The 23,690-nt window shown below is 44.5% G+C and overlaps 1 protein-coding gene across 1 annotated transcript in view; it reads left to right on the top strand.

The window, feature by feature from the left end:
- UBE2O (ubiquitin conjugating enzyme E2 O) overlaps positions 1 to 23,690 on the top strand; it is a gene marked incomplete at its 5' end in the record, with an annotated part of 91,421 nt that overhangs the window by 29,316 nt on the left and 38,415 nt on the right. Inside the window, one exon of the mRNA XM_019542818.1 lies at positions 20,434 to 20,493. Within this exon, the coding sequence (XP_019398363.1) occupies positions 20,434 to 20,493 (60 nt within the window). The remainder of the gene's footprint in view (positions 1 to 20,433; positions 20,494 to 23,690) is intronic.

Genomic DNA, 23,690 nt, shown 5'->3' with positions numbered 1-23,690 from the left:
TTTCAGTGGCTAGCAAGATGGCTTCTTTCCATTTGCAGTTATCAAAATGCTCTGGGAGCTTGCCAGGTGAAAGATGCCAGATTTAACAGGGTGACTGTATGTCCCACTTTAGTTGGGGCAGCCCTGGATTTCATGGCTATCCGGCCGGTTGGTGAGAATTGAATCTAAAGTCCTGGAATCGCAAGGGTGTGGGGCAGCATGGTGTGCTAGGCAGGTGGGCAGGCACCTCTTCTGGTACATGGGAGCAAGGCAGGTAGACTGGAGGAGGTGCCAAGCCCAGCCTGCACCCCCCTCCCCAACCACTGCTCAGGGGGAGCTGGGCTGGGCATGTGTGGATGGGGTGGCGCCTGCTCGCCCTCTTGCGTGGTGCACCATGCCGCTCCACTTCCCCATTGGACTGCACTCCTGCCCACCTGCTTCTGGCTCTGGCAGCACTGCTGACTTTGGGGGTATGGGGGCAGTGTCCCAGATTTCCTTAAACATAATATGGTTGCCCTACATATGTCTGTGCCTGATGGTGATGGGTGGAGTGAGCCTGGCTGCTGAGCTGTTGCACTGTCATACCTATTGTCTTATTTTAAAAGTGTGAGAAAACAAGCTGGGATGCAGCTCAGGATTTACACTGAAATAGTTACATGTTTAATGCCTCTTACTGTATTTTATTGTATACAACATGCCCCAGAATAAAAGACAATACACACTTTTTGAAAGGCAGAACGAAGGGGGAAAAGATCTTTCCTTTTAATTAGTAAGTAGCATGTAACTTGACTCCCTGGCTGCCACTTTGTACTCTTACTACTTTTACCATCTTTCTTGCACATATTGCAGATGGCAATGTCCAGCCACTGCTTTTTTAGAAAAGGGTGCATATTTGATGTGGTAAAAAATATGATCATTCACATTGGGTGGTCCCTCCTATGATTCTTATGTACAGTGATTTCCTTTCCATACAGAATCAGGCAGTCACTCATGAGCTAGTAGGAAGCGTATCACCATATCATTTATTCACTGTTCTGACACTGGCCCTCAGTCAGCTCCACCTCCCGTTTGGCTTTGAGCAGAAGGTACAAAGAAAAGGAAGTAGAGCACTTTTCTTTCCTGACAGAATGAGAAGACTTCTTTAATCTACTCGTCCTATTTATAGTGTTAAAGTAGATTCACAAGCTGCTTTTATGGCTTAATGCTTCAGCTTGGTTTTGATGGGCTCAAATGATTCTAGTAAAAGTGAAGTCAATAAGGAGAGAAACATGCTACCTGTAAGACTCGCAACAAAGAAACCGGTGTGTGCATAGTAATAGATCTTCCTAATATAAGTCGTATTAGGAAGTAAGCATCAAGTAAATTACCGTTCCAAAAAATATGGGACTCTGCTGACAAAGATAAATGGCTCAGTTCAGGAAGGCAAAATGCATTCTGTAGACCATGGCTTATCGATTAGTTGTTCTCCACACTGCATTTATCCTTCACTGTGGATGCAAAGACATGCAGATGTACAGAGCAGAGAGTTGGATTCATGCCACAGTAGGGACAAGGGATCTAGTGGCTTTGCGATAGATTCCTTGCACTGTTTGTCTTTAGAAGTGGCTTTTTCCCCCTCTCTAGATTAAAATATTCCTCGTCTCATAATGCTGCCTGCCGCACAGGTATGGTGCAACAGTAACTACTGCAGCTGTCTTTAAGTGCTCTTCTGGTCCAAATAAAAAATGGCTCCTTTTTACTGAACCAGTCTGCACTTTGTGTCAGATCTGCTGACTTCAGACAAATGAGCTTTTACTGCTTTTTTCCCCCCCCCCCCACTGGTGGTGCCTGCAGTGAGCACTGCTCTTTTTCCTCCAAGGGCATCATCAACAGAATGACTTATCCAATCATTTCCACCTGTGCAAATGCAGGAAGACAATGAGGATGCAGAAAAAGGAAAGAAACCAGCTTGACTCAGATCACAGGTTGAGTCTGCAGGTTTAGCAAAAAAAAAGCAGCTTGTGAGTAGAGCGTGTCTTGTTATGAAGACAAAGGCAGTGAATGTGGGGACCCCCCCATGCCATTTTAAGCCTTTTACTCCAAATAAGTCTGTACCTTTTAGTATCTGCTAATTTATAGTTTCTAATAGGTTTTTTTTCCTCCATTTTTGTCTTGCAGTATTATCAGCTCTAGTGTTGCAGGATGCAGCAGACATCAGTGTGATTAGCTGGCTAGTATCTGTGTTTAATACGCTAGCTGAAGATGTGTAAGGAAGCATACCTACAATACATGCTTAAGTCGCTCTGGGAGTCCTGCTGGCCTGGACATACCTCCTATGGGTGAGGGCGGGTTGAAGTTGCATGCTGTCTACCCCTCCCTGGTAAAACCCAGTCAGAAATGCTGAGATCTGATCCTGTTGACACTTCTAGGTAGGAAGGTAGTAGACTGGGTGCTCTGGTAGATAAATTCACCTCCTTTGTAAGAGATCTTCCACTGACTTATCCAGGGGACTGGGCAGCTCGGGGTTCTTGTGCAGAACCTCTATCAGCTGCAAAGGCTTTGACAGGCATCTCATTAAAGACTGAGGCTTTCCAGTTTCTCTGCTGGCAGAGCAATCCAGTGCAGCCATCAAGCTCATTAACACAGGGCCACTCATAGTTTTTTAGGCTCCTAAATGACTACTGTTTTGGTTTTTTTTTTGTGGAAAAAAATAGTACCCATGAACTAGAAGTGTAATACAGCCCATAGACCACACTTCAGCAGGAAATGGAGGCCTGGTGTCTTTTGCACATTATGCATGTGTAGGTAAAGTTGGCTACTGTCCATATACTTTTCCCAGAAGAGAGAAACAAGCCAGGCCAGGGTCTAATGTGTGAGGTTTTTGCACTAAATTCCAGAAAGACTGGGTTCTTTAACGCCTTAGCTTCAGGTTCCTTGAAATTGGAACGGCGTGTAGTTTTGATTCACAAAATGTCTGATTTCATCATAGCTTCTGCTGCCTGTCTACCTGGGTAACCATTTACATCAGTCTCTCAACATTTGGCTTCTGAGAGCTGCCTGCCTTTCTGCAGTTGCTTATAAATGTGTCAGAAAACTGCTGTAAAGGACTCCTTCAAATGCTTGTCCATCAGACATGCAGCTGAAGGATTTGGGATGCACTCCTCTAAAATAATCTAGGAGCAGACCGAGCAGGGGAACTTTTTGCCCTGGCTGTTGGAAGCACCAGTTTCAAAAGACCACAGGGAGAGGCAGTGGTGTCTCTGCCCCCTGGTAAAAGTCTCAGCACCTAGGGATAGGCTGTACGAAAAGCCTTTAGATGGCATCTGTAGGATGAGCTGAAGTGGGTTTTTTCATTTTTCTAATGCAGAAGCAGAAAGGAATGTCAAGCAGGCAGAGGAGATGAGACTAGTATCATAATCCTGTGCTTCTATGAATACTAAAAACCTCTCCTCCAAAAGTTTAAAAAAACCCAAACCCTGTATCAGCACCTGTATCTTGTATCCTAGCTGTTGCCAGTCCCTGCATGCCTTGACCCCAGCTAATTTGGGGAATGTAAGGTTGCTTCCTCCTTTAACATTAGTGACACAAGCAACCCTGGTATGAGGAGGAAACAATGAATTTATAGCTGGATTGAGTGAAAAATGTTTTCCTCTTTCCTTAGCCAGTTCCCATGGGGTAACTACACCTCCTGAATATAAAGTGATGTAGCAGTGCAGGGGTCTGCAGAATTCAAGGCTCCAGTCTGGCAGTCAAACTCCTACAGTCCAGCCCTGGGGCTTAGAGGGGTTTTTTTTTCTTTCCCCTTTGTCTGTCTTCTCTTTCACAACAGCCAATACAGCATTTGTGTATGTGTCCTGTGCGAGCGAGAGAGGAGAATTGAAACCCTCTCAGTGAATAGAAATTGCAGCTGAGGTCTTCCAGGCAATGATGCAATTGTGCTGCATTGTCCCAGTAGCTTTCGCACACTTTGTCTGCAGAGGAGCGAGGGAGTGGCTTGGGCCGTGTGTTGGAGAATGAGATGCATGCACTGGCTACCCCACATTGTCGCTGGGCTTCAGAGAGCGGCTGCCTCGGGGATTCCAGCGCTTGCTTAATGCTTAGTCTCTTTAAACTCATGCTGGGTTTGCTTCGGTCTCATAACTTCCTCTGTTACATTTAGTCTCTGCAGTACTATCTTTGCCAAAAAGCTCTTTCAGAACAGCTCTGGGAGGGGGAACGTGTCTTGCAGCTATTGTTTGACATTGCACCTGTTCAGGCCATGTCTGCTGGGCGCTGTGCTTGTAAGGGAGCCCTCCGGGGTGATCTCGGAGCCGTGCAGAAGCTACTGCCTTTGCCCCCTCCCTGCCGGATCTGTCACGGCTCCATCGTGAGCCAGGCTTCACTGTCACCCAGCCCATTCTTCCATATGCCAGCACTAGAAACACCCTGGGGAGAATCTGGGGGGCTTGTAGTCCATTATACCAAACAAAGCCCTTCTGCTTAAATGCAGAATCTACCTTGACCCTGATGCCTTGCACTAAATGGACTGACTGGAGGGTTTAGTCTGCTTCTCTATCCCTACAGTATCCCTCACCCATAACTGAGCAATATGATCTTGCAGCGCATGTTTGTGAGAGGATAATATGCTTTGCTGATGTGACATCAGCCCTGAATAATTCCTTGGAGATGCACTCCCCTGGAGTGGTCTCATTTCTGATATGAAATGGAATTTACTAGGGGAAAAGCTCTGCATTTACTGCTTGGTATTGAACATGTAGAGTGCACCATGACGCAGCTTTTTGTCACGCTCTCGGCTAGAGCTGTTTATGTACAGTCTTTCAGTGCTTGCCTGTCTGTCACCTTGCAAACTGGTATTTCTAAATAAATCAAAATAGTAATCCTATCTAGATTAGCCAAAAAGCAAGAAGTTCTCAAGCATCCTTGCTAGCCTATGTCAAAGCCCTTCATCTGAGTGTTCCTGAATGTAGGTATTTGGAAGTAGGATATCCATTTTTTTTTCTGTGTGATGGGGGTGGTAGGTTGATTCCAGTCGGAGAGTTTGGATTGCAGATGGGTCTCTGCCCTGAAATTTGGAGTTTGCATTCAAGTCTCTCGAGACAGAGTAAACTATTACCAGTATTTAGCTATAACAACATTTCACACACCCCCTTCTCTTCCCAAGGAATAGAATAAGATTTAGAGATGGTCTTGGTGGGGGGGAATTAACTACATGGGTGCTGATAGAGTCCCAAGATGAAAGGGAAGGACCAATTGACCTGATGGGAAATCTGTAGGTTGGTGACATCCCATCGCAAACCTCTGCTGTGCTCAGAATTGTAAGAGGTTTCCTAAACAGAGCGCTTTGCAAAAGGCCAACATGAATATGCAGATGCAAGAAGAGCTGAGCAGAGTAGAAGCTAATGTGAAAGTGTGTGTGTGTGGAAGCTAATGTGAAAAGTGTGTGTGTGTGTGTTTTTCCCCTTTGCTTGCCTGGTGTCTGATCCTGTGTTGTTTGAGAAGGAAAGGGCAATTTGTGCTTCCCTCCCAAACAATCATCATGTCTCTTTAATCTGGCTTTGCCTATTTGCTCCTCAAATAGTGATGCACATAGCACAGAAATTTGAAGAACTGCATGTATGAACTGTATGTGTATGGGTTTAGCCATAAAGCAGGGGTAGGCAAAATGCAGCCAGGGGCCCGGATGTGGCCCGCCAGGCCATTCTATCTATCCCTTGGCCCCTAAAAATTTTAGATAATTAATATTAATTTTCCCTGGGCTGCCTGTCATGCGGCCCTCGATGGCTTGCCAAAACTCAGTAAGTGGCCCTCCGCCCAAAATAATTGCCCGCTGCTGCTGTAAAATGTGATAGAGTGGCTGGTGCTTCTCAGTTGTGAGACCTGTAAACGGTATTAAACCCCATTAAGGCATCTGGAGGCAGCCTGCATTTCTACTTACCATCTCTTGTCTTATAATAAGCCACTTGCAGTTTCTGCCATCTTTGAGTAACTGTGAACAGTTAGGGACTAATTTAAGTTTGTAGATATAGCAGTGGCACATGAGCCAGCAAGCCTGAAGCAGCCCTTGGGATTTTCAGTGGATGGGTGGTTACAGGTTACCTTTAAACGGTCATAAAGGCACTTAAAGCTGGAGTGTTCACCTGTTAAAGGGTGTTAACCTGTGATAACCCTCTAAACATGTTAAAGCTATGCCACTTCAGGCGAGGATTATCTGAGCCAACACCTCCTTCTGCCCCCAGGGGTTTGCCCACAGCACACTGTGAACACCCACGTGCCACTGGCCAGTTTGGTGCTTGCTCTCACAGCCCTGTGCGAACAGCAATCCTACTACCGACTTCCCATGAAGAGAATGAGCCAATGGGGGGAACCAGAAACCATTCTCAGCTGGGTTTCAGCTTTGGCCTGGTGTGAGGACTACCCCAACTCCCCTCCCAATCCTAATTCAGTGAAACGCATGCAGGACTTTCTACCTTTTGCTTATTGGTATTCTTTTTTTCACTTAACTTCTCTGCCCACCCCCAGCTGTTCACTTCAACCCCCTCTTTCCCCTGCAGGATGTTCCTCTCCCACCAGGAACTCGGGGCTGGCTCCTGCTGGTTGTGTAGCAAGGGAAATCACGGTTCCCGTGGTGGTTTCTCTGCTCCGAGTTGCATGTCACCCCCTCCTCTCCTATCCCAGGAGAGTCCGTGCCCCTGCTCGCCAGGCCCTCGAGTGGCAAGTTGTAGTTGTGCAGGTCTGAGACGAGCATTTTGAGCCTTCCCCTGTGATTGCTCTGAAACTGTTTGATGATGGCATAACCATCCACTGGTGTAAAATGTTTTTAAAGCATCCAGTGTCTCCCTTTTGTCCCAAGTGGTTTTGTAAGGTGAGGTGGATTCTTGCTAAATGAGTCATCCGAGCTGACTTGCAGAGAAGAGATGAAGAGATCTTTCAGAATACTGAAAACAGTTTAGTTTCCCAGTGCAGGGCCATCCTCAAGGAAGAAAAATGTTGCTCGCCTGGATTTATAGTTTGGGTTCAGTAAAACCCCAGTGTTTGAAAAAGGCCTTGCTTGGAAACACTAGCAAGCCAGTTCAAGTGAAGTTTTAAGGAGCAGGCCAGTTGTAAGAAATACTTTGCATTTTTGCAGTAGTACCCACGCCAGAGCCACTCGCACAGTGTGAATCAATCTAATTAGTTGCTGATTACATAGTGGGGGGGAAAAATCTTAAATTATGTCACTTTTGGTGTAACAACACCATTCTTTATGTGCTGTTAAGGGCTCTTTGACTTCTGAGATGGATCAAATTAGGAGGAACGCCAGTAGCTTTGTTACAGTGCCTTGAAAGTGATGGCCTATGCTCAAAAACCTGTTGGGTGCTATGCAACTGGATTTAGCCAACACCAGCACCAGGGTAATTTTCTCCAAGGGCAAGAGAGCCTTACACAGTGACTGGTTATGCTCTGGCTTGACGACAAAGATTGTAATTAAAGCTCCTTTTTGGTGCATGGAAATGGATGAGCTAGAAGGAAGTTCTGTTTGCACCTCAAGGCAGCATGATCTTTAATCAACAAACTAACGACAGTCTAGACTCCGGAGGCTGAAAGCTGCCAAATTGTGCTCGGAAGCTCATTGCCGTCATTCTTCTTCGAAAAATGAATCATCTGTAATCCCAGCCATCAAAACCGTGTACGTGTATCATCTGCAATTTGTTCTCGCTTGCTCAGGTCTTACCAGACGCTGCTGAGTAAGCACAACTGTGTTGCATTCTAGGTAGCTGCTTGGGTATCTCAACGAGACATCTGGGGCTTCCACGGCTGTCTCCTTCCTTTCCACTCAGATCGGGACATTTACCAAGCTGGCCTGTTTTCTAGGTTAGACGATGCTTCGCAATGACTGCTACTTTCTTTCGGTACCAGCTGTTCTATCCCGGTCTGGGATACCTAGCCCTCCTAGCCTGCAGAGCAAACAGGTCCTCTGCAGGCCGTGCGGTTAGCGAGAGTGGACCAACAGCCTCCCCTGGAAATGTGCTGACCCAGTATAGGTGAAAGACGGGTCTCTGCTTCCAACTGGCTTCTTCCTATGTCTTTTTTACTATATTCTGATTTTTAGTGACATGGTACCAAGGCAGGTCTGCTGGTCCTAACTTCAATCTTGTTCTTCAGGGAAGTAGGCAGGCGAAAGATGCTCCTTTAGTCAGTCGTCATTTCTGGAAAATCCTTGCTGTCGTTGACCTCTGATCTCTTAAAAACAGGGCACCTGGAGGGAAGATATTCTTTGGGTCTGTTGTGACATAGCTTGTAGTCTGAGCAGCTGACTCTTCTTTCCACCCTCTGAAGAACAGCCTGGTGGGTAGATATACAAGTACCTGGCAGCTTAAGACTAAAGACATTATATAACTATGTCTTTAGTTTTAAACTGCCAGGTACTTGGTTTCCTCTGATTTTTCCCCCCCCCCTTATTACAGTGCTCCAAGATGACCATATAGGCATCCACAATAGCCCATCTCAATGAGTCTTCTTTAACTAGATATCTTCCATACCAGTGTCCCACTTGCATGTCTCAGTCTGAGCCTTTCTCTCATCCTCAATTTGACCACCCCTCATCTTGCATTCCTGGTTTATAAACCTTCCTTGTTTTGGAGTGGGAAATGCATATCCTTTTTAAAGACTTGGTCTCTTCTAGAGACATACAGTTTAGTCTCTTATTCCCAGTTCGGATCACTCAAATTTACTTCAGAGGACATAAAATGAGCTGTCTAATCATATTTCAGCAGCAATGGCTGGAAAATTGGAAGGAAGTTGTAAAACTGTGTTTTTTCCTGTTTATATTTGGTCCTGCCCTTGCCTGGGCTGTAGGAATTGTAGCAGGCAGAAATATGCCTTTGAGACCCTTTTCCTCTGAGTACTACCTCTAGTCTTCCTTTAGGGATTTTAACCCAGGCAACTTGAAGCACTTTAAAGCTAGTTTGCACTTTTCTCTGTCCCTCTGCAGTGTATAAGTATTCCCTACTGAGAATCTGAGATGGCCTGAAGCCTCATGTACACTAAGAAGCTGCTATAGTGAGCAGGCATCTACACACCTCCAGTGCAGCAGCTGTGTGTTAAAGAAAAAGCCAGTGACCCTTTGCATCTTATTCTCGGTTCTCCCCATACCTGAACACTGAAGCTCATTTGGCCAAGGGATCTGCCTAGCTGTTTTCTAAAGTGCCTTGTAAATTTTGCTGAGCTAAATAAGTGATTTGTTCGGAATCTGTTAAATATAGTTGACAGCCTTGGACAAGGAAAGTCTAAGTCAGGCTGTTTATGTTAAAACCTGATTCCTCTGCCATACAGCTCAGCATCTATTCAGGTTATAATTAAAAGTGATGTGTGAACTTTGTCACATCTGGGCTGCTTCTCTAGAGAACAAAAATGGGAGCTGAAGATGATTGGAACAGGTTTTTGAGCGAAATGACTGTTTCGTGGAAGAGGAAGAATTGGGGAATACGTTTTCCAGATGTCTTTCTGTCCAAAAGATCAACAAGCTGATTGCCCCAAACAGTGCTTTTTCTTCTTTTGCATTTCTGCCTATTGCCCATAGTTACAGATCAAAACCCTGTTGCACTAGATATGGGGTGGGCAGTTATTTCGGCTGGTGGGCCGCTTAACAAGTTTTGGTGAGTGGTCAAGGGTTGCAAGGGTAGCCCTGCACCCTGATTACCATCTTGGGACCAGAAGTCCTGCCCCTTAACCCCTGGCTTTTGCCACTAGAAGCCCCTCCCCTTGGCCCCCAGAAGTATGCCTTTTGGGAAGGGGTGAGGGGGTTGGAACCAGAAAATAATGAAATCCTATACTGAAAGTCAAACACCCTACTATAACATATTTTAATTTTATTACAAAAAATATTTTTGTCATGATTTGTCTGCATACTGTATATAGAGATGATTGCATAATAACTCCAAAATGCAGTCTTACTCTTGTATATTGTGTGTGGGGATGCTTGGGGGTAGGTGAGTGTGGGGGTTTGAGGTGGTGTGACTATGTGGGGGAGCAATAGGGTACATGTAGGGGTGTCGTGGGGGCAAAGTGTGGGGTGTGAGGGGGAGTAGGAGGTGTGGGGATCCCCCTACATTCGCCCCATGGTGTGCAGCAGCAGGTGATAAGTGCCCTAGCCACCCCCCCGCCATGGAGGTCTCTACCTGTGCAAGCCCCAAGCTGTTTGCTCCTGCTCAGCTCCAACTCCTCCTCTCCCGATGGTTCACAACCTGCTGCCCAGAGCAAGTGCTGCAGCAGGGAGACGAGGAGGAGCTGCTGGACTCGGGGGGAGCTGAACAGGTCCCCCGGCAGCTGCAGCCTTGGCGGCAGGAGGCCCGCCCAGAAGCTGCATCCTGGCTGGGAGCGAGGCATGCAGGATGGGCAGGGTACAATTAGTTGATGGGTGCTCGTAGGCCAAAGGATATTGTCTGGTGGGCCGGATCTGGCTTGTGGGCCTTATTTTGCCCACCCCTGTGCTAGATATTGTACAAAACTGGAAGGTAAGGACCATTGGAGGTACAGTCTCAATGACTTGGCAGTTAAGAGTATAATGAAAAATAAGGCCATGGAAAAGTGGGGGGAAAGGGCAACAAAAGTGATAAGATCCATCCTGGCTAATGCCTTGATAGGAAAGGCTGGGATTGCTTAGTCAAAAAAGATCACTGTTATTGCAGGCAGGGTGCAATTGAAAGCAATCGGATGTTTTCGTATGATCTCAGAATGAGAATTTGGAGGGCGGTTGGTTTAAAACTCTTGCTCGTTTCTTGATGACACTTGCAGGTGACCTGTGAAGCATGCCAATATACCAGGAGGTTGTAAAGATGAATGGTGTGCTGGATTTTAAAAAGATCATGGGAGCTGAGCATCCTACAATGTTGGCTGGTTAAAAAAACAAAAAAAACAAAAACTGTTGTAGGACTAGTAACTCAGATGTCATTTTTTCACGGCAGTAGCTGGTCATCATTGAGCAGTAGTAAGGATTCCCTAAGTCTCAGTTCTCTCGTCCTTCTCCCACATGTGCCTGTATAGTATTTCATCAGTGACTCACTTTGAGGAGGTAGTGGATATCACCCACGTCTGGTGGCCAGATTGCAGCAAAGAGCCAGATCTTTAATTTGATCTCCTATGGCAGCTCATAAGGGTTTCTCTGAGGCTTTTCTTTTGCATGCTGCTTGGAAGAGTACACATCTGAAATGTAATTTTTCAAGCCATCTTCTGGCAGTTGGTGTTCCTCTCGTGGCCTTTTGTCTGAGCGTAGCTCAGGGTGCTTCCCACAACTGATCTAGACAGCTTGCCCTAATGAACAGAAGACCTGTAACATGTTAAAAATCATTTGCAGGAAGATCTCAGAGGACAAAAAAGGATGGTAGGTAGTTAAAAAAGATTGAGATAGATACCCATGCCTCTGTTTCATGCACTGACTCAAAAGAAAGAGGGTCTGCTTTCACCCCATCTGAATTTGATCTTCCACTTGGTCTTCTGTAACAATGCAGAGCACTGTTTTTTCATTTGGTTCTTTGGCAGGTTGCTGTGTGCTTCTGATGGGTAACAAAAAGGTCTCTCTGTACATCTCTTTAAGAGCAGAATTTGGCTACTGTTACAGGGCACTTCTTCTAAGTTTGAACCATGTCAAAACCACTTGAGGATTCGGATAAGAAGCTGTTGTATTCCTGGATGACGCACATCAAGAATAGCCAGTTGGTAGGTGCAGGGCTCCTTGCTTTGAGACTGTTTTAATGTAAGATCGGTCTGACAGGGGTTTATTTATGTGTGCTTAAACTTCTCATGATTTTAAGAATGACTTTCAGATGTACTTGGTGTTGATAATAACCTGAGACATCTGGATGACAGGCCATTTGTGAAAACAGAATGCTTCCTGTCCTCACATTGCAAAGTGGGAACGTGAGGCACAGTGACTTGTCCAAAATCACAGCAGGCCAGCAGCAAAGCTGGGAGTAGAAGCTGGAACTCCTCATTAGGGCTAAGACGTGAGAACAGGGATTTACTTCCTATTGTTCTAACACTTGGTAGGGCATGGATCTAGAGCCATGTTCCAGGAGGGTGTAATTCTGATAGACTAGATACTATGCCTGAGAAAAATGCTGCTGCATAGAACTCACCTGACAATTGGCAATAAAGATTCTTGTTCTTATGCAACTTTAAGACATCTTTGGCATTGCTTCTATAATCAGTTGCTGTTCCATAGTTTGAGAAATGCACCTGTTGCTTTTCAGCAGCCACATGTCAACCCATTTCTTATACCCTGCATCCCTCTCCACTTGCTTCACCAATAACTTGGATATCCATTCTCTCAGGAACAATGAGCTATTTCCATAATTGTATAGAACAGGTTGGGGCCAACCCTTTTGGCAAGCATGCCACAAATTAGCTCTGCACCCAGCCTAAGTGCCGTTCTGATTCCGCTTCACCTACCTGATCTGCTGCTGTCCTTCCTTCCCTGAGCTCCTTGCCTGACCTTCTGCTCTGCCTTTTGCTCCCTGCCCTATCTGCTGCTGTGCCACACCATTCGCTGCCTGATCTGCTTGCATGCCATGCACCAGAGGCTGCTTCTGGTACAGAGTAGGCTGCCTGTACCACAAGTTCGCCAGCCCTGGTATGACACATTTGACCAGCTCTAGGATGCTGGTGATATGAGGACTTCTGCAGAGTTCAGAATTCATCGCTGTTCTCCACTCTCCAGTTTCTGCTACTCGCACTTTTTTTCCTGCAAATATTTCTGTGTGTAGTACGGTAAGGTTGCGTGTCCCCTATTTTTAAGGGATGCAATAGTATAAAAGTATGTATAAGTATCCCTCCCCTTCCTCAGTCCTCTCACTGGAGGGTGGGAAAGGAGCAGCATCTTCACTAAGGTGCAAAGGTTCTGTGAAGAGCATGTAGAAATGTATAAGTGTTGATGATCATCTGAGACATCTGGATGACGGGACATTTGTGACCACACAAAATGCTTCCTGTCCTCACTTTACAAAATAGGAATGTGAGGCACAATGACTTGTCCAAAATCACAACAGGCATCTGCTTACAGGATCAGCTGGGATCAGTGACTAGGACAGAACGGGAAGAGGTTCACAGATTTTTAAGGCTGCAGCGGATTCAAAATATTTACTTGCCAACATCACTGCAGTTCAGGAGAAAAACCTGTGCATTTGGAAGAGGCAAAACAGAAAAACAGATATATAAACATGTGTGTGGAGTTGGGGACAGAATCCATTTTACTTTTACAATGAATGTGTTCTTAGTATCTCTAATATTACTAGCTACATCTTTAAATCCTTCTAGAAACTACTTAACTTGAACTCCAGGTGTGATGTGGACTGCAAATGTACAGATTGTGCTGGTGTCACCCAGCCTATATTTGGACACTTCTTCCGTGGGCTATTGAGCAGCTGGGTACCTGAAACAGTAGTTACCCAATTGCATCCTGAATGTGTGAATCTTATTTTAGACAAAAGTTGATAAAACACCTGGCACTAAAATGTACAATCTGAAATGTAGCAGTTTTAAATGAAGATTTAAGCATTTAACCTTCGGAACCAATTTAGGAACTTGGACCTTATCTTCTCCCCATTTTCCTATGTGAAACTACTACAGTGAAGCTCCTTCTTTTTACTTTGAGGACCTGCAGGGAGATGCCCTGTATCCATTAGAAGACCCAGAGTCACTTCTATTTTGACGTGTACAATGTCGTCTACACTGCCTGCAGTAGTGATAATGTCTGAATTGAGGTAGATGTGGACAGGAACAGGGATGCTGGGAGAAAGATGAGCTCAGTGCTCTTCAGGGAGTCTTTGCACCCTAGTAAAGGTTCTGCCCCTTTTCCTCCAAAGAGAGGATTAAGGATGGGGGGATACTTATTTCTGAAGGCTGCTTCTCCAAGTGCTGCTGGCACCATGAACAGAGCAGAGGGTCAGCTGCATTAAGTCACTCAAGGAGGTGCTGTTAGTAAGTCCCTGTGTCAAAATCATTGTGGGGGGAAAAAATCTTTGATTTCTGTGGATATTTTAACTGTGGGAAATTGTACCACACTGGGAAGATGAAGGTGATTGAAAAGTGGTAGTGGAGGAGTGGCTGGAGGAATGATTAAGAGGGCAACAGCATGGTTGGGGGGTATAATCCTTGTGTTTTGGCATCATCAGGGAGAGTGCTGCAGTGGTTCATTACTTGTGGCTATAGCAGACTTTTTCCCAAGGATTTGTCTGTTGCTTAAAATGACTGTTCCTAGCCCTAGAAATACAGGTTTCTATAATAACTTAAGGGATATGAGTAGCACTCAACAACAAAAATACTAAATGGGGACTGCTGGGATGTTTTCAGCTGGGGTCAGTGGCCAGTAGTTAGAAGAGGTTCATGGATATTTAAGTCTGCAGTGGATTCAATATATTGACTTACCAGCAACACTAGTTCAGGGAAGACGCAAAAAAGAAATTAGACTTGCAAAATATCAGATTCAGTCTCTCTCTCTTTTTTTAGCGTAGGCTTTTTCTGTGATGCATAGATAAAAATGAGGACTGAAATAGAGCTACATACCTACTTTTTTGCATACTAGATGTATTAATTAAAAGAGATCTGGAGCAATAATTATTTCCAAAAGTACTGATTCTTCCTCTGGCCTCCTTTTTATCTCATTGTCACCCTGAAAATATATCATCCCAAGCAGAAAGGTGCTAATCTACTTTTTCAAATGCTCAAGCAAGTTTTAAGGATTTGAAACAGTGGTTGGGAAAAGGCCATTATACAAGATACTGAGGAAGGCGTGTGGGAGAGCTCCAGGGCATCTGGGATGGAGGAATAAACAGAGGTTTGAAACGGGTCTGTGCAGATGGCAGCCTGGGTTTCTAGCATTCTTGCTGGCTGAGTCCTGTTACTCAGTCCCTCCAGAATCCAGTTCAGATCAGGCTAATAGTTGCTTTAGTAATATTAGGAAGAACATATTAGTTGATCTAGCCAACCAGAATCCTAGCTAGTGTATCTGTTACTTAAGGTATTAAGTTTTTAACGTTCCTGCTACCAGCAGCCAGTCCCCCCATCTCTGTCTTCAGGGGGTGCGATAAAAAAATCATGCCTTGCATTTTTTTTTCATAAATGGCTGTTAGCTGTTCCAGAAGAGGATGTCTTATGCCTGTCACCATGACTCCTCCATTTTAACGTGTGTTTTGTTTGTGGAGTTCATCATTTTTAGGTTAAACGGATATGTGCTCATACATGGAGTGTAATCAAGGCTAAGGTGTTCTTTTTCTTCCCTTTCCCTTTCTTGCTATAGACTCCATTTCATCTCCTAAGCACTTGTGATATTTTACAATGTTAAATGATCCTTTTGATGGCAGAGGGAGTTTTCTTAGAGGCCTTGGAGGCTGAAGTCTTGGCATGGGTTGTGTTAAGTGTGAGTTTCCTTCCTAACTTCTCTTCAGGTGTTGATCTTGGAGAGCATCTCTTGAGGGACGTTCGGTGCCAGTGACTTGTTCAGTCATTGCCTATTTGGAGGGTCAGCAGATGGGCCTGGTGATGATGCATATAATCAAGATGCTCATCTCAAATGCTTAAATGCCAGAGGCTGCAAGCAAGAGAGGAACAGTGGAAAAAACCCTGGCTATATCCTGTTCACTCCCCCTTTCAGCATCCACTCTGTGCCACAGTGTGACACAGGATCCTGGGCATGATAGACCTGTGGTCTGACCCTGTAAATGGTAATTATGTTCTTATCTGTCACTTCTGTTCCGTTACCAATCAGTTCACTTCACCTACGATGCATTTGTTCATCAGATTGTTGCTTGTTCTCTAGCTTGCCCTTCTTATGCTGTTCTGAGCAGAGCGCAGACTGCTTATGATTTGGTGAATGCTTGTTTTGCTGTCCGTGGCTGTCCCGTTGCTTGCAGAAAAACTTGCACCTTTTATTCCTGCTTGAAGGTATTGAACTAGACCAGAGGTGGTCAACACCCAGCCTGCAGGCCAGATTTCTTGACCTGGGTGGTATACCAGGCCCTATGTGCTGGATCAGGTGCTAAATCCCAGCACACACTCACAGGGGCCAGTCCTGGCATGCTGGGACAGGAGGGGGGTGTTGCAAGCTCCCATGGACCAATCCTGGCAAACAGAAGGTGGGAGGGGGGCAGCACTGGGTTCCTGGGAACCAGTCCTTGCATGCGGGACTTCATCTGGCCCATGGACTAGCCCCACCCCACTCTTCTGGCCCGCAGGACCAAAAGGTGGTCCTCCACACAGTGCTGCTCAACTATCCAGTAACCTCCCCCAGAAGGGAAAAGAGGGGGTATATCAGGGAGGAGTTTGAACCATTTCCTTTTAATCTGTTTATTGGATAGCTAGAAACCATTTATATTTGCACAATGGGGAAAATGGTAGCTGGAGTCTAGGGCTGTGTGAAATTTCACCAGGTGTTTCGTTCCAATGCTGTTTTGACCAATTTCAAGGTCGAAACAGCAAAATTGGAATGAAACAAAGGTGGTTGAAAGAGTTTCAAAACAAAATGAGGCTGGTTGAAGCGTTTCAAAAGTCAAAATGTTTTGACCATAGGCTGGGGATGGGAAGTCAGTCCAGCTGGGCTGAGTTCCATCCCCCTGGTACAGCGCAACGGGGGCAGAGGCAGCCCAGCTGGGCTGCTTCCCAGGGCTCCGCGCTACACCAGGGTGGGAGGCAGCCCAGCTGTTTCAACTAAAAATGAAATTCGATACAAAACACTGTTTGGTTGAAACACAAGGCGAAACGTAACGGTGCTGTTTCGCACAACCCTACTGGAGTCCATGGCAAGACATTTATCCACTACGGGAGTGATTTACTTTCAAGCAGAACTGAAATGCTAGCTTGGAAATACTTAACTGGGGACAAAACTGTTGTTCCTTGGTTTTAAGCTGATGAGAGTTCTGTGAAATGTGACATGAAGGATGTACACCTGTCTTTATGCTTTGTTTTGTATAAATAATAAGGCTGGTTGTTCACATAACCATCTTGGATGCTTCTCTGGTATTAAGGCGACATTTTCCATTTGGCTTCAGAACTGTTTGCTGTTTATTACCTGTCACAGGTCTTGGCAAACAAATTGCTCTCCTTTTTGATCTGCTAGCAAGAGGTGGTATTTTGGAGAGAGAATCTGACACTTCATCTTCCATTAGCTTTGGAGAGCCATAGCGTTCAATCCCAATGTAACACAATGAGAATTGAAATCTAGCATATCCTGAAAGGGCTACAAACAGTATCACCAATAGACTCATCAGGCATCTTAGAAGTTATATGTGTGCCAATAGACTACTCCAATTTAAAATTGGCATAAAAGCTTGTGTTAGGCAGTATTAGCTGTTAAGTTGCTGCTATAAGCAAGGGGCAAAATGACTTGTATTCCTCTATTTTGGTTTAAAATAAAATAGACCTAGCCAAGACTCTGTCGACTAGCTTTTCCCAGCTGAGGTGAGGCTGTGGTGCTTGGAGCCAGGTATGATGCAAGGCTGAGTGCTGTCCAGGGGCAAGGCATCTGAATAGTAGGAAGAAATGGATTCATGCCAGGGCTGGTGTGTAGGTTGTTACACTGGGCTCATCACCATTGCTTCCAAGGGCTTTCCCTTAATACATTAAGCAACATGACTAACATCTGTTGCCTGTTTTTGATCGCTCCTCCTTTGGCAGTGGGAGGAATATGTATAGAGTGTCTTGGGCTGGCAGGATGATTATTTTAAATACACGTGTTGCTGTGTGTTGGAGAAGCATCCCTTGCCATTGGGCATGAAGGTTTTTATGAGGACCTTGCTTGGAAATAGCTAAGTAAAGGAATTGGGACTTCAGCTTCTTGCTTCCATTACCAAGGCATATGATTTTTGAATACAGAAAGGTGGTTTTTTGTAGGGATAAATTATGAATCAGGTGTAGGTTTTGGCTTGATCGTGCTTTTTCAGCACTTAAATCCATAATTTGTGATGGAGGGACAGCACTTCGATTGGTACCATTCTTTTGCAAGGTACAGTATAAGAGAAAGAGCTTAAGTGACTTGAATGTCAGGTGTTTATGAACTGTTCCTTGAAGTTGTCTTCTGGGGTTTAGTAGTCAATTGTGACAGCCAAACTTCTCGGTAGTATTGGCAGGTGCTAGACCCCTGCATACACAATAGCACTGCTTTGCAGGCTCATTTTGGTCACCAGACCAGGTCAGTCTTATCTGCTCTAAAAGGGGAGCTACCTTTTTTAAAGCAAGGAGATTTAGAAACCAGGGCAATGGCAACCTGTAGAGAGAAAACTCTGAGCTAATTCAAGAAGGAAAGGATCTAATAAAAATCAAAACCAACTCTCTCTCAAGTTAGCGGTGAAGACAAGTCCCAGGAAGGTGGCGTGCTCAGGCCACATTCTCCGTGTGTGAATCGCTAGCAGCAGGGTGAGAACACTAGTTCCAGCTGTTACTAGACTATGATAAATAGTGAAACGTTTGAGTACTCCCAGGCTCATTCAGCATAAGATAATCTTGTTGCCATTATGGATGCTGCAGGTGCAATATATAATATGTAACAACATAGAATGACTTGATGCTAGGGTAAAACGTGATGCATTGCAAATTTAACCACCAAGTGTCATTAAGAATAAATGACTCTAATGCATGTTGGAATGTAAGCTTAATTATACTTTTTCAGCTTCAGAATAAACTAATTCTTAAAGTAGCCAGTGCACATTTCCCAGCTTTGACAATTTATTGGCATGTCAACACTGTAATTGCTGGCAGTTTTAATGTTAAAATAATACGTTATACTGATAGCAAGTCATATTAGATTAAATCTGAGGAAAAGCTTTCTACCTGTAACAGCCCTAGAGAAGTTGCTGTCTCTTTCTTGTTGGAGGTTTCAGAGGGTGGCTTGATAGCCATCTGTCTGGAAAGTTTAGATACAGCAAATCCTGCATGTCTTCAGGGGGTTGGATTAGATGACCTTCAGGGTCCCTTCCAATTCTGTGATGATTACCAGTGACCTCAGAAATACTTTAAACTCTCTCTAGTCCTGTGAGGTGGGAGAGGTGACAGAGGCAGTAAAGCCATTTCAGATGGTGGCATATGGGCATAACATCCACAAAGACAGACACGGGCACATCTGGGAACAGTCCTAGAGTTAATCATTGGCAAGTTACTCTTCTGCAGATAACATGTTTTAGTAAAAAAGAAAAAAAAAGACTACATATACCAAGATGTTTGGTTTGGTGCCAGCTCTAGTTCTTGGATTACAAAAATCAGTAAATATAGGCCTCGTTCTGGTGCATGGATTTATACCAAATGCTGATTCATAGCTGATGATGAAGCAGGGCTAACTTGAGGTTGGGATTGATGGGGAAGGGCAGGGGAAGCCTTGGATGCTTTGATTTAGAAGTAAGGTGTGAAATGCATTCAGTCCTCCACTCCTGTACTTTGCAGGACACTTCTCCAATGTGGCAGTAATGGTACTTTGGTACTTAGCGCATTTTCAGTGCTCTTTAAGTGCAGCAGAGGCATGAATGTATCCTCAACCCTAAAAAGTAGGTCACTCTTGCTTCTGCTTAACAGACAGGAGTGTCTCAAAATGAAGCTCAACTGACATGTCTGAGGCTGCACAGAACTGAGAACTAGAATTTGGGACTACCTGCCTGGGACTAACAGCACACCAGAGGCTGCTACCCCATGCAGCCCCCTTTCCCTCACTTAAATGAGTCCAGATGCTTGTGGCTGCATACGAACTGGTACTGAGTGCATTATGGCTGTATAGCTGCTCCATTTTCAGCCACAGTCATCCTGCAACTAATTTCTACCTCATTACTGTGGAGTGTGGATTACAAAACATGCTGTAGATGACTAAAGCTTTCACCTCCGCTTTTAGTGGTGCTTTATTGCCACCTGGCAGGGGCGTGCTTGACCAAGTCTGAAGGTGCAAGCAATTTCTCAGAGCAGGTATTATAGGTTATGGCTTTTTAACTTTGTTTGGCTGCAGGGCTAATGATTTCTGTGTTTTACTTGTGTTGAGGTGATTGCTTGGTAGAATAGAAAATACACTCCCTTAATATGCTTCCCTAGCTAAGACCTGCCTAAGATGCTTTATGGCAGATTTGGGGGAACTTGGGTAACATTTGGGTGAATAGTTGTAGACGAGATGGAAAGAACCTGTGCTCTGTGGATTTGAATTTCACCTCTGCCCCTATTTCCCCATTTATCAGCATACCAAACGTAGGCTCTGAGTGTGTTTTCCGTGGCTAATATCCCCAGGGGGGTCAGGACTTCTGAATCTTCTTTCTGCCTTGCTGTTGATTTGCAACATAATGAATGTAGTGAATGGATGCAATATTTTTCAAGTGTGCTGAGAAACTTAATGAGTATATAAAGGAACATTTTAAAAGGCTCAGGATTCCAGTAACGCCAAGTATGGGTGGCTAAATAAACTGGCACCTCATCATAATGGGCCAAATGTTATCTGAGGTCATTTAATTTGATATATATCTTTTTTTTTTCTTTCCCCAGCTGAAGCTTGAGGATCGCTCTGTGGTCCCTCGGGATGTGGTCAGACACATGAGCTCAAGTGTAAGTGTTGCTTTCTTACTACGTTTCACCACAGTACTATTGCTTGGGTTTCTAGGAGATTGAATCCCCTAGGATAGAAGTTGAACACACCTAGTAACTACCCTGGTCCCACTTTTTTCAGTCTGCTGGATCAACATAATTCTTTTAAGGGTAAGACCTGGATGGAAGTGAGACATTGGTCATACTGGAGATATGGGATCACCTAGCCCATGGTCCAAGCCATGGGAACACACTGAAGCAAAATGCTGTACTCTCTACTTGGCTAACTTGCATTCCCAGTCCTGCCATAGTCTTGAAGGGCTCAGGAGTGCTCTCTCAGCTTAGAGCACGGATCAGCTGACTGGTGCTCCAAGCCCTGGGAACATGTGGGAGCCCTTCAAGACTCTACTTTCTTGGTCAGGAGCACTGATCAGCACTGGCCATGCCTTAAATTGAATATGAGGGGAACCAACCACAAAGTTTTATTGCACATTGTGGGCATGTCTGCACAAGACACTAAATGCGCAGTAGACTAATTCTACTGCACATTAGCACATCACAGCAAAAGTTGTGCTAATGCACAGTAAAATAGTCTACTGTGCATTAGCATCACTCAAAGGTGGTCCATCGGTGCTACTGCACAGTACCACCAGTTACCGTGCATTGAGTTAGTACCCATTATTACAGGTACTAAACTTTAATGTGAAGTAACAGTGGTGCATTAATGCATGTGTAGACATGCCCATTATGTAATAACTTTGTGGCTTTTTAGTACTTTATCATGCAATTAGTTGCATGAACATGTGGCCAGGTTACAACTGAAGATGTGGTTACGTGTATGACACAACTAACCAGTAAGTGTCAGCCAGGGGCCTCAGTTTTAGCTAATCAACCATGCCAAATAATGTTTTGGAGACCTATCAGTTTCTTCTTATACACAAGATGTTTTCATCAGAGCAGCTTAACCAGCATTGCAGAAATATCACCACATGCCTCTTTGGGTGGCCCCAGCATTCAGAAAGCCCACATGCATACTGAATCCTGTGTCTGCAGCAGTATCTATTGGAAGTAGCATTTCCAAGGGGCAGGAAAGGCAGAGTTCTGTTGCTGTAAGCTATGCCATCTCATGGAGCAGAAGCTTGCAAAAGACTTCCACTCAACACCACCACCTGTCTTGTCCCAGGAGCTGGATGTAAAAAGTCCATAGGCTGCTAAGACAATTTAAGTCATAGTATGTGTCACAGCCTGTTCAGCAGAAGTGGAGCTAGAGTTTGTTTAAACAGGAGACTACTCTTTGCTGACACCATTTAAAGCCCTACTTGCCCTGTGCTGCAGCAGTCGCACTTTCTAGAAATGTGTGGAATTGATTGCGTGATGGAAACATTGAAAATGCTGTTCAGTACTCATAATGAGAGACGTACAATCCCTCCAGGAGCTTATATAGCCTGGCAATCTTTTGCTCTTGCCAATTGCTAGCCTATAACCCCTAGCCATATGTTCTGCCGTATGGGTATCCATTGCTTCTCCTGATTTGCCTTCAGCAGCATCACCACCTGTTGAGATGAGGTAAATAATTGGCCCCTAACTAAGTTAGTTATAGCAAGCAGGGTGACTTGCAGCTGTGGTGAATGGGTGGGTAGCAGAGTCCATATTTGGGCCTGACAGCAACGATGGGCAAAATGTTCATCAAACAGGTTTTTTTGGCTGAAAAGATGTGGATTCAGCTTGATCCAGAGAGGTCATGATTGTGTACTGAGTTTGGTAAATTGTTTCAGTGGGGGAATAAAAAAAAAATGAAGCAAATATTTTGTTGTGGTGGTTTCACGGTGAGGTTTGTTTGTTTTTAGATGCTTTGTTTCAAAATCTGACTTCAGCTTTAATAAAGCCAGTTTTTCATATAAACTCAAAATATTTTCTTAAAATGTTTGGGGAAGTGGTAGCGGAGCAGAAGAGCAGTTATTTGTGAAGTCCCACCCGGCAGTAAGTGGGAGGTGGCCAGAGTGGATTTGATTTAAATCATTATTTAAGTCACTGGTGGTCAGGAAGCCTTGATTTTAATCATTGTGTTCTGCAAAAACTGCATTCTTGTAGTTTGATATCCTTTATTCATTTAACTTCTTGAAACTTTGCACTTTTAAAGAAAGGTAAGGGCTTGGCTGTGTGTACACAAACTGGCAGAGACAATTGGTCTGATGCGTGGGTAATCAGTTCTGTTATTTTATCTCCATATACTGCTGTTAACAAGGATGTTTTCTCTGGAGCAACACCCTCCCTATGCCTACAGAAGGGCATTATGTGACCAAAAGCTTGCAGAGAATAATTTTTCCAACTGTGTAGCTGGTCTAATGAAAGATACCGCATTTACCCAAAGAACCTTGTCTGCCGATGATCTCTGGAGACACAAATCCACAGTTTGAGAACTGAAATTAAGCATCACAGAGTGGGATTCACAGAGATGCTTAATGGGATCTTCTAGATTGAGTCCCATTGGGCACCCTGGTTTTCTTTTAATCTTTTTATCTTGGGGCTGGATTGTCCCAGGCTTTGAGTGGATCAGAACAGGGCGGAGACAGTCATTTACACATACATAATTGAAAGACAGTTACCTAAAAGTAGCCCTAGGTGGGGGAAGGAAGGAGGGAAATGCTTGGAAGTGTTACCTTGGTACTTTACAGGTACTTAGGATAAGATGGTGAATTTGCAGGTCTGTAGCTTCCAGAAGAAAAGGCTTTTTCTGGGGGGAACCTGCTTTCAGCCTAAAATTGTAATCCATGGCTGTATTGGCGTCTCAGTGGTGTTCTTTAAAAAAAATAAATAAATAAAAATAAAAGGTATTTTCTTCTCTCCTCCTGCAATGGAACAAGAAAAGGTGGTTGATGTTTATAATGTGGAGGTATGGGAGTGGGATTTCCTTCCCCTCAAACATTTGCAAGGTGAGTTGTAGGGAACACATTTTACATTGTTCCCTTCTTTCAGGATCCTTTAATCATTAACTGAATGTCAAAGTCAGAGTACTTGCCAAAACCCCAAGCGCGGGCTGGTTGCCTTATAGCAGTTGGCTCGGCAAACTCACCGCATGGAGCCGTTTCTATATTCACGGCACTGTCTGAAGGGGGATTCTGAATCTTTCATTAGTCAGGAGGGGAGAGGGCATGTTTACAAATGCTTGGCTAGGTGGTTTCTTACAATTAGCAAAATAGAAAATAGGAAATGGTTTT

This window comes from Crocodylus porosus, unplaced genomic scaffold (genome assembly GCF_001723895.1).
Source record: "Crocodylus porosus isolate Cpor-Errol unplaced genomic scaffold, CroPor_comp1, whole genome shotgun sequence".
Taxonomy (NCBI): Eukaryota; Metazoa; Chordata; order Crocodylia; family Crocodylidae; genus Crocodylus; species Crocodylus porosus.
The sequence above is the reverse complement of the archived record's forward strand: the minus strand, read 5'-3'. Positions and strand labels throughout refer to the sequence as shown.